This window comes from Ranitomeya imitator, chromosome 4, assembly GCF_032444005.1.
Source record: "Ranitomeya imitator isolate aRanImi1 chromosome 4, aRanImi1.pri, whole genome shotgun sequence".
Taxonomy (NCBI): domain Eukaryota; kingdom Metazoa; phylum Chordata; class Amphibia; order Anura; family Dendrobatidae; genus Ranitomeya; species Ranitomeya imitator.
Window position 1 is genome coordinate 311,058,140 of NC_091285.1, and position 12,393 is coordinate 311,070,532.

Consider the following 12,393-nt stretch of genomic DNA (forward strand, 5'->3'; position numbering starts at 1 on the left):
AAGGCACTGCGTTTTACCTGCGGATTTACCGCGGATTTCCATTGTTTTTTGTGCGGATTTCACCTGCGGATTCCTATTGAGGAACAGGTGTAAAACGCCGTGGAATCCGCACAAAGAATTGACATGCTGCGGAAAATACAACGCAGCGTTTCCGCGTGGTATTTTCCGCACCATGGGCACAGCGGATTTGGTTTTCCATAGGTATACTTGGTACTGTAAACCTGATGGCACACTGCTGCGGATCCGCAGCCAAATCCGCACCGTGTGCACATGGCCTAATTCTAAAGGTATGTGCACACGCTGCGGAAAACGCTGCAGATCCGCAGCAGTTTCCCATGAGTTTTCAGTTCAATGTAAACCTATGGAAAACAAAAATCGCTGTACACATGCTGCAGAAAAACTGCACGGAAACGCAGCGGTTTACATTCCGCAGCATGTCGCTTCTTTCTGCGGATTCCACAGCGGTTTTACAACTGCTCCAATAGAAAATCGCAGTTGTAAAACCGCAGTGAAATGCGCAGAAAAACCGCGGTAAATCTGCCATAAATCCGCAGTGGTTTAGCACTGCGGATTTATCAAATCCGCAGCGGAAAAATCCGCAGAGGACCAGAATACGTGTGCACATACCGAAACCCTTCCCCTACCCCTAACCCTACCCCTAACCCTACCCCTAACCCTAACCCTAATTCTTACCCCAACCTTAGTGGAAGAAAAAAAAAAATCTTTATTTTATAGTTGTCCCTAACTATGGGGGTGACAAAGGGGGGGGGTCATTCAGTATTTTTTTTATTTTGATCACTGCGATAGGTTTTATCGCAGTGATCAAAATGCACTTGAAACGAATCTGCCGGCCGGCAGATTCGGCGGGCGCACTGCGTATGCGCCCGCCATTTTGGAAGATGGCGGCGCCCAGGAAAGAAGACCACGGACCACGGGAGGCTCGGTAAGTATGATGGGGTGGGGGTGGGAGCACGGGGGGGTGGATCGGAGCATGGGGGGGTAAATCGGAGCACGGGAGGGTGGATCGGAGCACGGGGGGGTGCATTGGAGCATCGGGGGGTGGATCGGACTGCAGGGGGGTGGATCGGACTGCAGGGGGGGTGGATCGGAGTGCAGGGGGGGTGGTTGGAGCACGGGGGGGTGATTGGAGCACGGGGGTGAGCGGACAAGAGCACGGGGGGGAGCGGACAGGAGGACGGAGGGGAGCGGAGCTGTGTAAAGGACAGATCGGGGGGCTGGGGGGGCGATCGGTGGGGTGGGGTGGGGGCACATCAATGTTTCCAGCCATGGCCGATGATATTGCAGCATCGGCCATGGCTGGATTGTAATATTTCACCCGTTATAATAGGTGACATATTACAAATCGCTCTGATTGGCAGTTTCACTTTCAACAGCCAATCAGAGCGATCGTAGTCACGAGGGGGTGAAGCCACCCCCCCTGGGCTAAACTACCACTCCCCCTGTCCCTGCAGATCGGGTGAAATGGGAGTTAACCCTTTCATCGGATCTGCAGGGACGCGATCATTCTGTGACACAGCATATGCGTCACAGGTCGGATTGGCACCGACTTTCATGACGCATACGCTGTGTCACAGGTCGGGAAGGGGTTAATGGAACATTTAAAGCCTTATATACATGGTCATATTGAGAAACTACATTACTATTGTAATATGTAGCATGTGAATTTGCCCATTATGTATGTTTTAAAATGCTATGTGTTTCTATCGATCATTATTATATGATTTTGATGTGACTAATCCTGTTTTCTGAAATTTAGGAAGATCTGTAGAAATTGCAAATGTGGGCAAGAAGAACATGATGTTCCTTCAAACAACGAAGATGATCGTAAAGTTGGCAGGCTGTTTGAGGACACAAAATACACAGCTATGATTGCAAAGCTGAAAACAGATGGCATTCCCACGTACAAGAGGAATGTAATGATCCTGACTAGTCCAGTGGCGGCAAAGAAAGATGTGTCCATCAATACTGTGACCTATGAATGGGCACCACCAGTGCAGAACCAAACGCTAGTAAGTACCGACACAGACGCTTTTCATGTCTAAGCCTGGGGGGTGCATCATTACTAAGAGGTATATAGAGCATGCAATTTCAGGATTGGCATTCTGTTGTTCAGATCCTTTGCAGAATAATAAGAGGTGTCCTGAACTGATGGTAGTCTGTATAAACCGTGCTGCAATGGGAAATGTGTGATTATATAATCTACTGCTACTGAGCCTAATGTTGAGTGAAGGAGCTGCAGCATGCATGACCATCGAGTCATCCTGATATGTAAAAGATCATACAATCTCATTCAGTCTTACTGTCTGGCATCATTTATTGTGTATACGGTATTTTTTTCCATTAATCCCTATTTTTGTTGAATTTTTAGGCCAGGCGTTACATGGAACTTATTCCAAAAGACAAGCAGCCTGTAGCTGGTTCGGAGGGAGCCCAGTACAGGAAGAAACAGTTGGCTAAGCAGCTGCCCGCTCACGATCAGGATCCTTCTAAGTGTCATGAGCTGTCTCCTAACGAAGTGAAGCAGATGGAGCAGTTTGTGAAGACCTACAAAAATGAAGTCCTTGGTGTCGGAGATATCAAGCTGCCTAAAGAAGTGGGGACACAGGCTGGAGAGGCTGCTAAGCCAGACAATGGGAATCGAAGCACACTTGCTACTGTAAAGAATGTGGAAAACAAGGCAGCTGCACCATCGGGATCCACTTATGTAAGTTACGGACATAGCATTACATCTGATGACTCTTATGTGTCAGCTGAACTGTCTTTTATCTTACACCATGTTGAATGGGCAAATCTTGCTTGTTTCATGTGATTAAAGGGGGTTTCTCATCTTCTAAATTGAGTTAAATTGCAGAGCGTTTGTTAAAACCAGCTCCTTTGTAATTTGCCTCTTATTGAATTTCTTCTGTACTCTCAAGAACAGAGGGACTTTTAATTTTGGTCACTGCTCCTTGCCTTGATTACTGACCACCCATGGAGTCTATCATAGGTGGCCAGTCCTGTAGGCAAGGAGCGCAGTTTGTAAGCACTCCTCTGAAGCTGACCAGATCGCACTAGCTTCAGTACAGCTGATCCAAAATGTAAAGCTGCTTCTGCTTAAAGCATCAGAGAGCTCACAGTTTGGCCCAGCATCATGGTTGGGCTGCTGGCCCGAAGTCTGCCATCAAGCAGGAGAACAGTGCACTCCAGAAGAGTGAAGATGGGACAAACCCTTTAATGATGTCCATATATATTAGTGGTCCCCAACCTTTCTGACCTTGAGAGCCATATTCCGCTCTGCAAGAGGGTCACAAGCCACATCCAGCTCCTGCTCCCCTCACAGTAGTGGCGACCAAAGCCCCTATTACGGGTATAATGATAGCCAAAGCTTTTCCACACAAATGACCCCAAAGCAGTATACCAAGATCCAGGGGTTCCCACCAAACCCCCATTCAGCTATCTTCCATCACGCACTCCCAACACAGTCACATCCATCTTCACGCACCTCCTCTGACCGGTAGTATCATCCTGTCTCCAGCGTACCATACGTACATTATCTCTAAACCCCCAAGACCAGTAGATGTGTACCCAAATCAGCTCTTCTGTGCAGGGCTACTCACAAAGTTCACCATTTTGACATGTGCTCTTCATACCAGTTTACTAAATCTGGAGCTAATGCACAAAGCTGGCAGACAGCCACGAGCCACAATTCATGGAACCTCGAGCCACATGTGGCTCCCGAGCTACAGGTTGGGGACCCCTGCATTACAGGAACATTGATGGGTGGGAGCTGCCAATTATCTTGTGTATCGGGTGTTCGGCCTTTTCCTTGAACAGTGGTAGGATCCCTGCAGCACCCAATCCTTTGTGTGTGTGGGGGGTATAAGCCACCAGAATTGTCTGACAAAGACTGGCTCCATTCTCCTTATTTGAAAGCTCATGCATACTCATCTGAACGACTGACCCCATAAAGTCTTACCTCAAGTTTGCACTAGATTATCCTAGTCTGTTCTTAAAACAGCTCGGAGTCCATCATTGGTCTGCTATAGTAGATTTCACTTTCCAAAATTTATTATTATTTATATTTTACAAACCATTTGTTTTCTTCCTTGTGAGCATTGGTTTATACACTGTGCAGGAGACAAAGTGGGAAGACTAACTGCAGGAAAAACAGATTTCCCCATATACAAGGCGTCTGTGCAGGTCACTGGAAGGTTAATTCATTCCTAGCTTTTCATACCATCTGTAGCTATTCTTCCACACCGAGCTTCCGGGAGGTCTCTTAGTCAGCTCTACACCGATCTAATTTTTAGCTGCCTGACCTTTACCCCCAATCTGTAGTGTCAGTATGGTAGAGAGTCGTATCCTCTTCACTTCCCAAATATATTTTCCCTTTGCTGCAGGCAGGACAGATCGGGGTCCAGTGTAAATCTGCCTCCAAGAAATCCCGCTTTCTGTACCATTCTGAAATATAATTTATTGTATTTACTGTACTGCTGATTCTCCCATTATGACTGTTTGTACTTTGCCAGAACCAAACATACAGAGTATATGCCAAGGTGATGCTCCCATATCTACAGAGGTTAAGAGTGTCCTTATGGCCCACAATGGGGTTATATGCATCTGCAAGAGAAGATGCCATGTGATACACAATCTTTATTCTCTCCTGACAATGGCACCCAATATGTCACTATATCCCTGTACGTTGGTAAATACGTCTGCAGCTTTTACCTCCGACAAAAGGCTCTGATACTGTGTGTGGGCTCGGAGCCTTGCAGATGATAACACTGACTTTATGGAGAACATGTGAAGTGTCCACAGCCGCACCTAGCTTACATGCAGCCTAATAAAAAAAACTCGACTAAGTCCACTGCGTTCTGTTCATTAGTAGCTGATCTGCAGTACCTGGCAATGGCCACTAAGCAGTGCGTGGCGCTGTGTTCATCCACTCCTTCACTGTTTGTGAAGGCCCCTGATGGAGGAGATTGCAAGCTGATCAGGGGGTGCAGAGAAGTTTAGTGTCAGATCCCACCCATCTGATATTGGTCAGATATGTCCTCAGTATATTGGTCAGATATGTCCTCAGGGCAGCACGGTGGCTCAGTGGTTAGCACTGCAGCCTTGCAGCGCTGGAGTCCTGGGTTCTAATCCCACCTTGGACAACATCTGCAAGGAGTTTGTATGGTCTCCCCGTGTTTATGTGGGTTTCCTACGGGTTCTCCGGTTTCCTCCCACATTCCAAAGACATACTGATAGGGAATTTAGATTGTGAGCCCCATTGGGGACAGTGATGATAATGTGTGCAAACTGTAAAGTGCTGCAGAATGTTAGCGCTATATAAAAATAAAGATTATTATCTACTGTATAATTGTCCAAGGGTCACTTCCGTCTTTGTCTTTCTATCTGTCACGGATTCATTGGTCGCGGCTTCTGTCTGTCATGGAATCCAAGTCGCTGATTGGTCTCGCCAGCTACCTGTCCTGGCTGCCGCGACCAATCAGCGACTGCCACAGTTCGATTAGTCCCTCCCCTACTCCCCGCAGTCAGTGCCCGGCGCCCCCGCTCCATACTCCCCTCCGGTCACCGCTCACACAGGGTTAATGCCAGCGGTAACAGACCGTGTTATGCCACGGGTAACGCACTCCTAACCGCTGCTATTAACCCTGTGTGACCAAGTGTTTACTATTGATGCTGCCTATGCAGCGTCAATAGTAAAAAGATCTAATGTTAAAAATAATAAAAAACAAAAAACCTGCTATTCTCACCTTCCATCGTCGGACGATACGCTCGCGCCGGCCGCCATCTTTCATTCCCAGAGATGCATTGTGAACTTACCCAGAAGACTTAGCGGTCTTGCGAGACTGCTAAGTCATCTGGGTAATTTAGCAATGCATCCTGGGAACGGAAGATGGCGGCCGCATCACACATCTTTGCTGGATCCCAGGGGTGAGTATATAACTTTTTTTTTTTTTTTTAACTGGGATATGGTGCACACACTGCTAAATACTGCGTGGGCAGTGGTATATACCTACGTGGCTGGGCAATATACTACGTGGCTGGGCAATATACTACGTGGCTGGGCAATATACTACGTGGCTGGGCAATATACTACGAGGCTGGGCAATATACTACGTGGCTGGGCAATATACTACGTGGCTGGGCAATATACTACGTGGCTGGGCAATATACTAACGAGGCTGGGCTATATACTACGTGGCTGGGCAATATACTACGTGGCTGGGCAATATACTACGAGGCTGGGCTATATACTACGAGGCTGGGCAATATACTACGTGGCTGGGCAATATACTACGAGGCTGGGCTATATACTACGAGGCTGGGCAATATACTACGTGGCTGGGCAATATACTACGAGGCTGGGCTATATACTACGAGGCTGGGCAATATACTACGTGACTGGGCAATATACTACGTGGCTGGGCAATATACTACGTGACTGGGCAATATACTACGAGGCTGGGCAATATACTACGTGACTGGGCAATATACTACGTGACTGGGCAATATACTACGTGACTGGGCAATATACTACGAGGCTGGGCAATATACTACGTGACTGGGCAATATACTACATGGCTGGGCAATATACTATGTGGCTGGGCAATATACTATGTGGCTGGGCAATATACTACGTGGCTGGGCAATATAAATCCTATATATGAAAAAAAGGGAACTCCAGACCCATATACCATCTGAGATTTAGTAACCACATCACAAAAATGAAGTCCAATAAGACATAATTTTATTAAATATATAACAAACCTCAGAAATATTTAATATATAAACAATAACAATATGGACGAGTATACCACTAGGGAAAAGCAAAAAAGCAAGATACACAGTGAGATGGAGCAGGTCATCCCTACACAAACAGGCCAAAAGGAGTATCTAGCCACTAGAGTACATGGGCTATAGGCCCTGTCACATTAAACCAAATGTCGAGGGTCACACTAGTATAGCAGGCCGGAAACAAACAGTCCGGATACCTGCAGACCACACAGCCAGCGCCGCTAATAGCACAACATGTATTAAACAAGAAAAAAGGTGCTAGTGCAAAAAAGTGCCAATAGTGCCAAGTAGCAGCAATCGGTTATGATCGTAACTTACCCATGTGGGGAGGAGATGACACTGTCACCGTGTATCCGCACTGCCCCCTGTGGCTGGGCAATATACTACGTGGCTGGGCAATATACTACGTGACTGGGCAATATACCACGTGGCTGGGCAATATACTACGTGGCTGAGCAATATACTACGTGGCTGAGCAATATACTACGTGGCTGAGCAATATACTACGTGGCTGGGCAATATACTACGTGGCTGGGCAATATACTACGTGGCTGGGCAATATACTACGTGGTTGGGCAATATACCACGTGGACATGCATATTCTAGAATACCCGATGCGTTAGAATCGGGCCACCATCTAGTTATTAATATAAAAGGACTGGACAACCCCTTGAATTTTGTTTTTCATGTGCTGATTTCTGCCCTTAATCGGCACCAATGAGCAATATAACCAGTTGATTAACGTCACTTTGAAAGCCCTTTTTGTGAGGTCATTGCGACCTGTACACGGTCCGAGCGATCCTTAGCAGGAGTGATGCCCTCAGATGGTCGGATGAGATCTGATAAGGTGGTCAGCTTGTTTGTTGGCTGCCATACTAACACAGGCCAGTGACTGGGAACAAGCTTTTTCCAGTGATATAAATGCCCGTTCAGGTGATTAGAATTGATAATTATCGGGCCGTGTAATGGAGCCTTTATTGTGCGTTCTTGAAGATGTCCCCATTCTGTATTTTATGGTCTGTGCCAGAAAGTCTGCTATTCTGAAGCTTTTGCTTACAGCCCTGACTCCAAATCCTTTTCTCCTAATTTATGGTCCATGGTCAGGAATTCTTTGCATAAACCTTGCTATTTTTTTTTTTCTTTGTTTCTACAGACTTGATCTGAGAGGCAGCAAACGTGAAGTGTAAAGCTGTGTTATCTGTGCGGAGCAGCCTGCTCTGCTTGTATTTACTCTGCCGGCTCCATGCTTGGACGCGATTCATGTGTCATAAAACATGTTCATTACTCACAAAACTCCATCACAATCACATCTCCAGTTATGGGAAAGCAACCGACACGGCTGAGGCAATCTTTCCATCAGAGGCGTTCCTTTCTGCGGACAATGGGTTGTTTGTCGCGGCTGGGAAGGGTTAAAAGATTGAGAGGGCGAAGAATGCACTGTGACCCGACTCACAATTGGATTGTTAATTATCATTTTATCGTTGCGTAGAGAGGGAGTGTTGGGACATTAGGGATCTCTGTGGAAATAGCTGTGGCATGCCTGCTCCATTCCTGCTCAGCCCAACTTGTCCCTGTCAGCGCAGGATTGTTAATTGCTGGTCCATGTCACTGTCTACATGGCATTATGGAGCTGGGATGCATGTAGGTTTCCGGCCAGCATATGTTTCTGTTGGCACGCTGCCAGGCATGCTCTGTAGTCCAGCGCTGACTGTCCTTCGGTTTTGCTTCCTTCCCATCGCTCTATATTAAACACCATCTACCTGTGTCTTGTTGTAAGATCGATGCGATTATAAACTGTCTTCCCTTGTGTCCACAGTACTGCTTCCGGTGCAAGGAGAACATGAAGGAGGGTGACCCTGCGGTGTATGCCGAGCGGGCCGGCTACGACAAGCTGTGGCATCCTTCGTGCTTTGTCTGTTTCACCTGCAGTGAGCTTCTAGTAGACATGATCTACTTCTGGAAAAAGGGAAAACTCTATTGTGGCAGACATTACTGTGACAGCGAGAAGCCGCGGTGCGCAGGCTGTGATGAGGTAATTCCTGTTCACTTCTTCAGTATCCTTGATCCCTCACGTACTATACGACATGCATGTAGGCGAATACCTTTATGGGGTTAAGCCAAGTCTAGACCTTCTTCTCTATCCATAGGATAGGGGACAACTTCCCAAGCGCTGAGATCGGGTCTCTGAAGAGCCGTGTGTGAATCCAGCGGTGATCGTTCAAGCATTCATTCCTAATAGGAGTGTCGAACACCAGCCAAGCGCAGTGTTTGGCCATCTCTGGCGGCCCCATTGAGAAGGAGTGCACTTGCTCGACCTCCACTCTTTTCACATGGGGCTCTTCACAGCTCCATTCTCTGTATTGATGGGGGTTCCAGTGGATGGGAAGTTGGCCCCTATCCTGTCGTTGAAGGATAATTTCCAAACTTGGCACGATTCTTAAGAGCAATTCTAGTAACCATGCAATTTTAAGGTATGTTTTTATTTTAGATATTGCTTCCATCACCAGATCTTGTAAGACTGTAGCTTGCTAAAGTCACCACAATTATGGACCCTTTTAGTTCTTGGCTTTTTCCGCCCTCTGAGCCAGAATATAAAGCCACTCTATAGAGCTGTGGTTGCAGAACTATAGTGGCTTCCTTTCTGCTTGCCTCATTCATCTGACATGGTGTCTGGCTGATATACCTGATATGGTCGGTGCACTATTCCTTTAGTGCACATGTTTAACCCCTTAGTGACAGAGCCAATTTGGTACTTAATGACCGAGCCAATTTTTACAATTCTGACCACTGTCACTTTATGAGGTTATAACTCTGGAACGGATCCCGCTGATTCTGAGATTGTTTTTTCGTGACATATTGTACTTAATGTTAGTGGTAACATTTCTTCGATAATACTTGCGATTATTTATGAAAAAAACGGAAATATGGCGAAAATTTTTAAAATTTTGCAATTTTCAAACTTTGTATTTTTATGCCATTAAATCAGAGAGATATGTCACGAAAAATAGTTAATAAATAATATTTCCCACATGTCTACTTTACATCAGCACAATTTTGGAACCAAAATTTTTTTTTTGTTAGGGAGTTAAGGGTTAAAAGTTGACCAGCAATTTCTCATTTTTACAACACTATTTTTTTTTTAGGGACCACATCACATTTGAAGTCATTTTGAGGGGTCTATATGATAGAAAATACCCGAGTGTGACACCATTCTAAAAACTGCACCCCTCAAGGTTCTAAAAACCACATTCAAGAAGTTTATTAACCCTTTACGTGCTTCACAGGAACTGAAACAATGTGGAAGGAAAAAATGAACCTTTAACTTTTTTTTGCAAACATTTTAATTCAGAACCATTTTTTTTATTTTCACATGTGTAAAAACAGAAATTTAACCATAAATTTTGTTATGCAATTTCTCCTGAATACGCCAATACCCCATATGTGGGGGTAAACCACTTTTTCGGCGCACCGCAGAACTTGGAAGTGAAGGAGCGCCGTTTGACTTTTTCAATGCAGAATTGGCTGGAATTGAGATCGGACGCCATGTCACGTTTAGAGAGCCCCTGATGTACCTAAACAGTGGAAACTCCCCACAAGTGACACCATTTTGGAAACTAGACCCCTTAAGTAACTTATCTAGATGTTTGGTGAGCACTTTGAACCCCCAAGTGCTTCACAGAAGTTTATAACGTAGAGCCGTGAAAATAAAAAATCGCTTTTGTTTACACAAAAATGATCTTTTCGCCCACAAATTCTTATTTTCACAAGGGTAACAGGAGAAATTAGACCACAAAAGTTGTTGTGCGATTTCTCCTGAGTATGTCGATACCCAATATGTGGGGGTAAACCACTGTTTGGGCGCACCGCAGAGCTTGGAAGAGAAGGAGCGCCGTTTTACTTTTTCAATGTAGAATTGTCTGGAATTGAGATCGGACGCCATGTCGCGTTTGGAGAGCCCCTGATGTGCCTAAACAGTAGAAATCCCCCACAAGTGAACCCATTTTGGAAACTAGACCCCCCATGGAACTTATCTAGATGTGTGGTGAGAACTTTGAATGCCCAAGTGCTTCACAAAAGTTTATAATGCAGAGTCATAAAAATAAAAAATATTTTTTTTTCCACAAAAAAGATATTGTAGCCCCCAAGTTTTTATTTTCACAAGGGTAACGGGAGAAATTGGACTGCAATAGTTGTCCAATTTATCCAGAGTACACTGATGTGCCATATGTGGGGGTAACCCACTGTTTGGGCGCACGGCAGAGCTCAGAAGGGAGGGAGCACCATTTGACTTTTTGAGCGCAAAATTGGCTGTCGTGTTTGGAGACCCCCTGATGTAACTAAACAGTGGAAACCCCCCAATTCTAGCTCCAACCCTAACCCCAACACACCCCTAACCCTAATCCCAACCCGATCCATAATCCTAATCACTAACCCTAATGATAATCACAACCCTTACCCCAAAACAACCCTAATGTCAACCCTAACCATAACCCTAATCAAAACCCTAAATCCAACACACCCCTAATCCTAATCTCAACCCTAACCTCAAACCTAACCCTAATCCCAATACACCCCTAATCACAACCCTAACCTTAACCCTAATCCCTAACCTTAACCCTAATCCCAAGCGTAACCCTAATGCCAACCCTAATACCAACTCTAATCCAAACCCTAATCCCAACTCTAACCCTAACCTTAGCCCCAACCCTAGCCCTAACTTTAGCTCCAACCCTAACCCTAGCCCTAAGGCTACTTTCACACTTGCGTCGTTTGGCATCCGTCGCAATCCGTCGTTTTGGACAAGAGACGGATCCTGCAAATGTGCCCGCAGGATGCGTTTTTTGCCCATAGACTTGTATTGCCGACGGATGGCCACACGTCGCGTCCGTCGTGCACTGGATCAGTGTTTTGGCGTACCGTCAGCACAAAAAAACGTTCAATGTAACGTTTTTTTGTACGTCGCATCCGCCATTTCTGACCGCGCATGCGTGGCCGTAACTCCGCCCCCTCCTCCCCAGGACATAGATTGGGCAGCGGATGCGTTGAAAAACTACATCCGCTGCCCACGTTGTGCACAATTTTCACAACATGCGTCGGTATGTCGGGCCGATGCTTTGCGACGGCCCTTTACCGACGTTAGTGTGAAAGAACCCTAACCCTAAATTTAGCACCAACCCTAACCCTAAATTTAGCCCCAGCCCTAACCCTAATTTTAGCCCCAACTGCTCTTCGCCGGCCGGCCAGCCGGCAGATGGAGACAGATGGCGGGCGCACTGCGCATGCGCCCGCCATTTTCTTTTGCCCAGAAGATGCCGGCGGCCAGGAGGAGCATCAGGAGGACCCAGGGACACCGGTAAGTATAATAGGGTCCCCAAATCCCCCTATTTCTCTGTCCTCTGATGTGCGATCACATCAGAGGACAGAGAATTACACTTTGCGTTTTTTTTTGTTTTTTTTTTGCGGTCGCCGGTCAACAGTTAGTTAATTACCGGCGATCGCAAAACAGGGGTCGGTAAAACCGACCTCGATCATGCTCTTTGGGGTCTCGGCTACTCCCGGCAGCCGAGACCCCAAAGATTCTCCCGG

At 46.3% G+C, this 12,393-nt stretch overlaps 1 protein-coding gene across 1 annotated transcript in view; it reads left to right on the forward strand.

The window, feature by feature from the left end:
• Nucleotides 1-12,393, forward strand: part of TES (testin LIM domain protein) — an 82,331-nt gene that overhangs the window by 62,461 nt on the left and 7,477 nt on the right. The window contains exons 3-5 of the mRNA XM_069764839.1: nucleotides 1,778-2,030; nucleotides 2,390-2,725; nucleotides 8,624-8,839. Coding sequence (XP_069620940.1) covers nucleotides 1,778-2,030; nucleotides 2,390-2,725; nucleotides 8,624-8,839 — 805 coding nt within the window. The remainder of the gene's footprint in view (nucleotides 1-1,777; nucleotides 2,031-2,389; nucleotides 2,726-8,623; nucleotides 8,840-12,393) is intronic.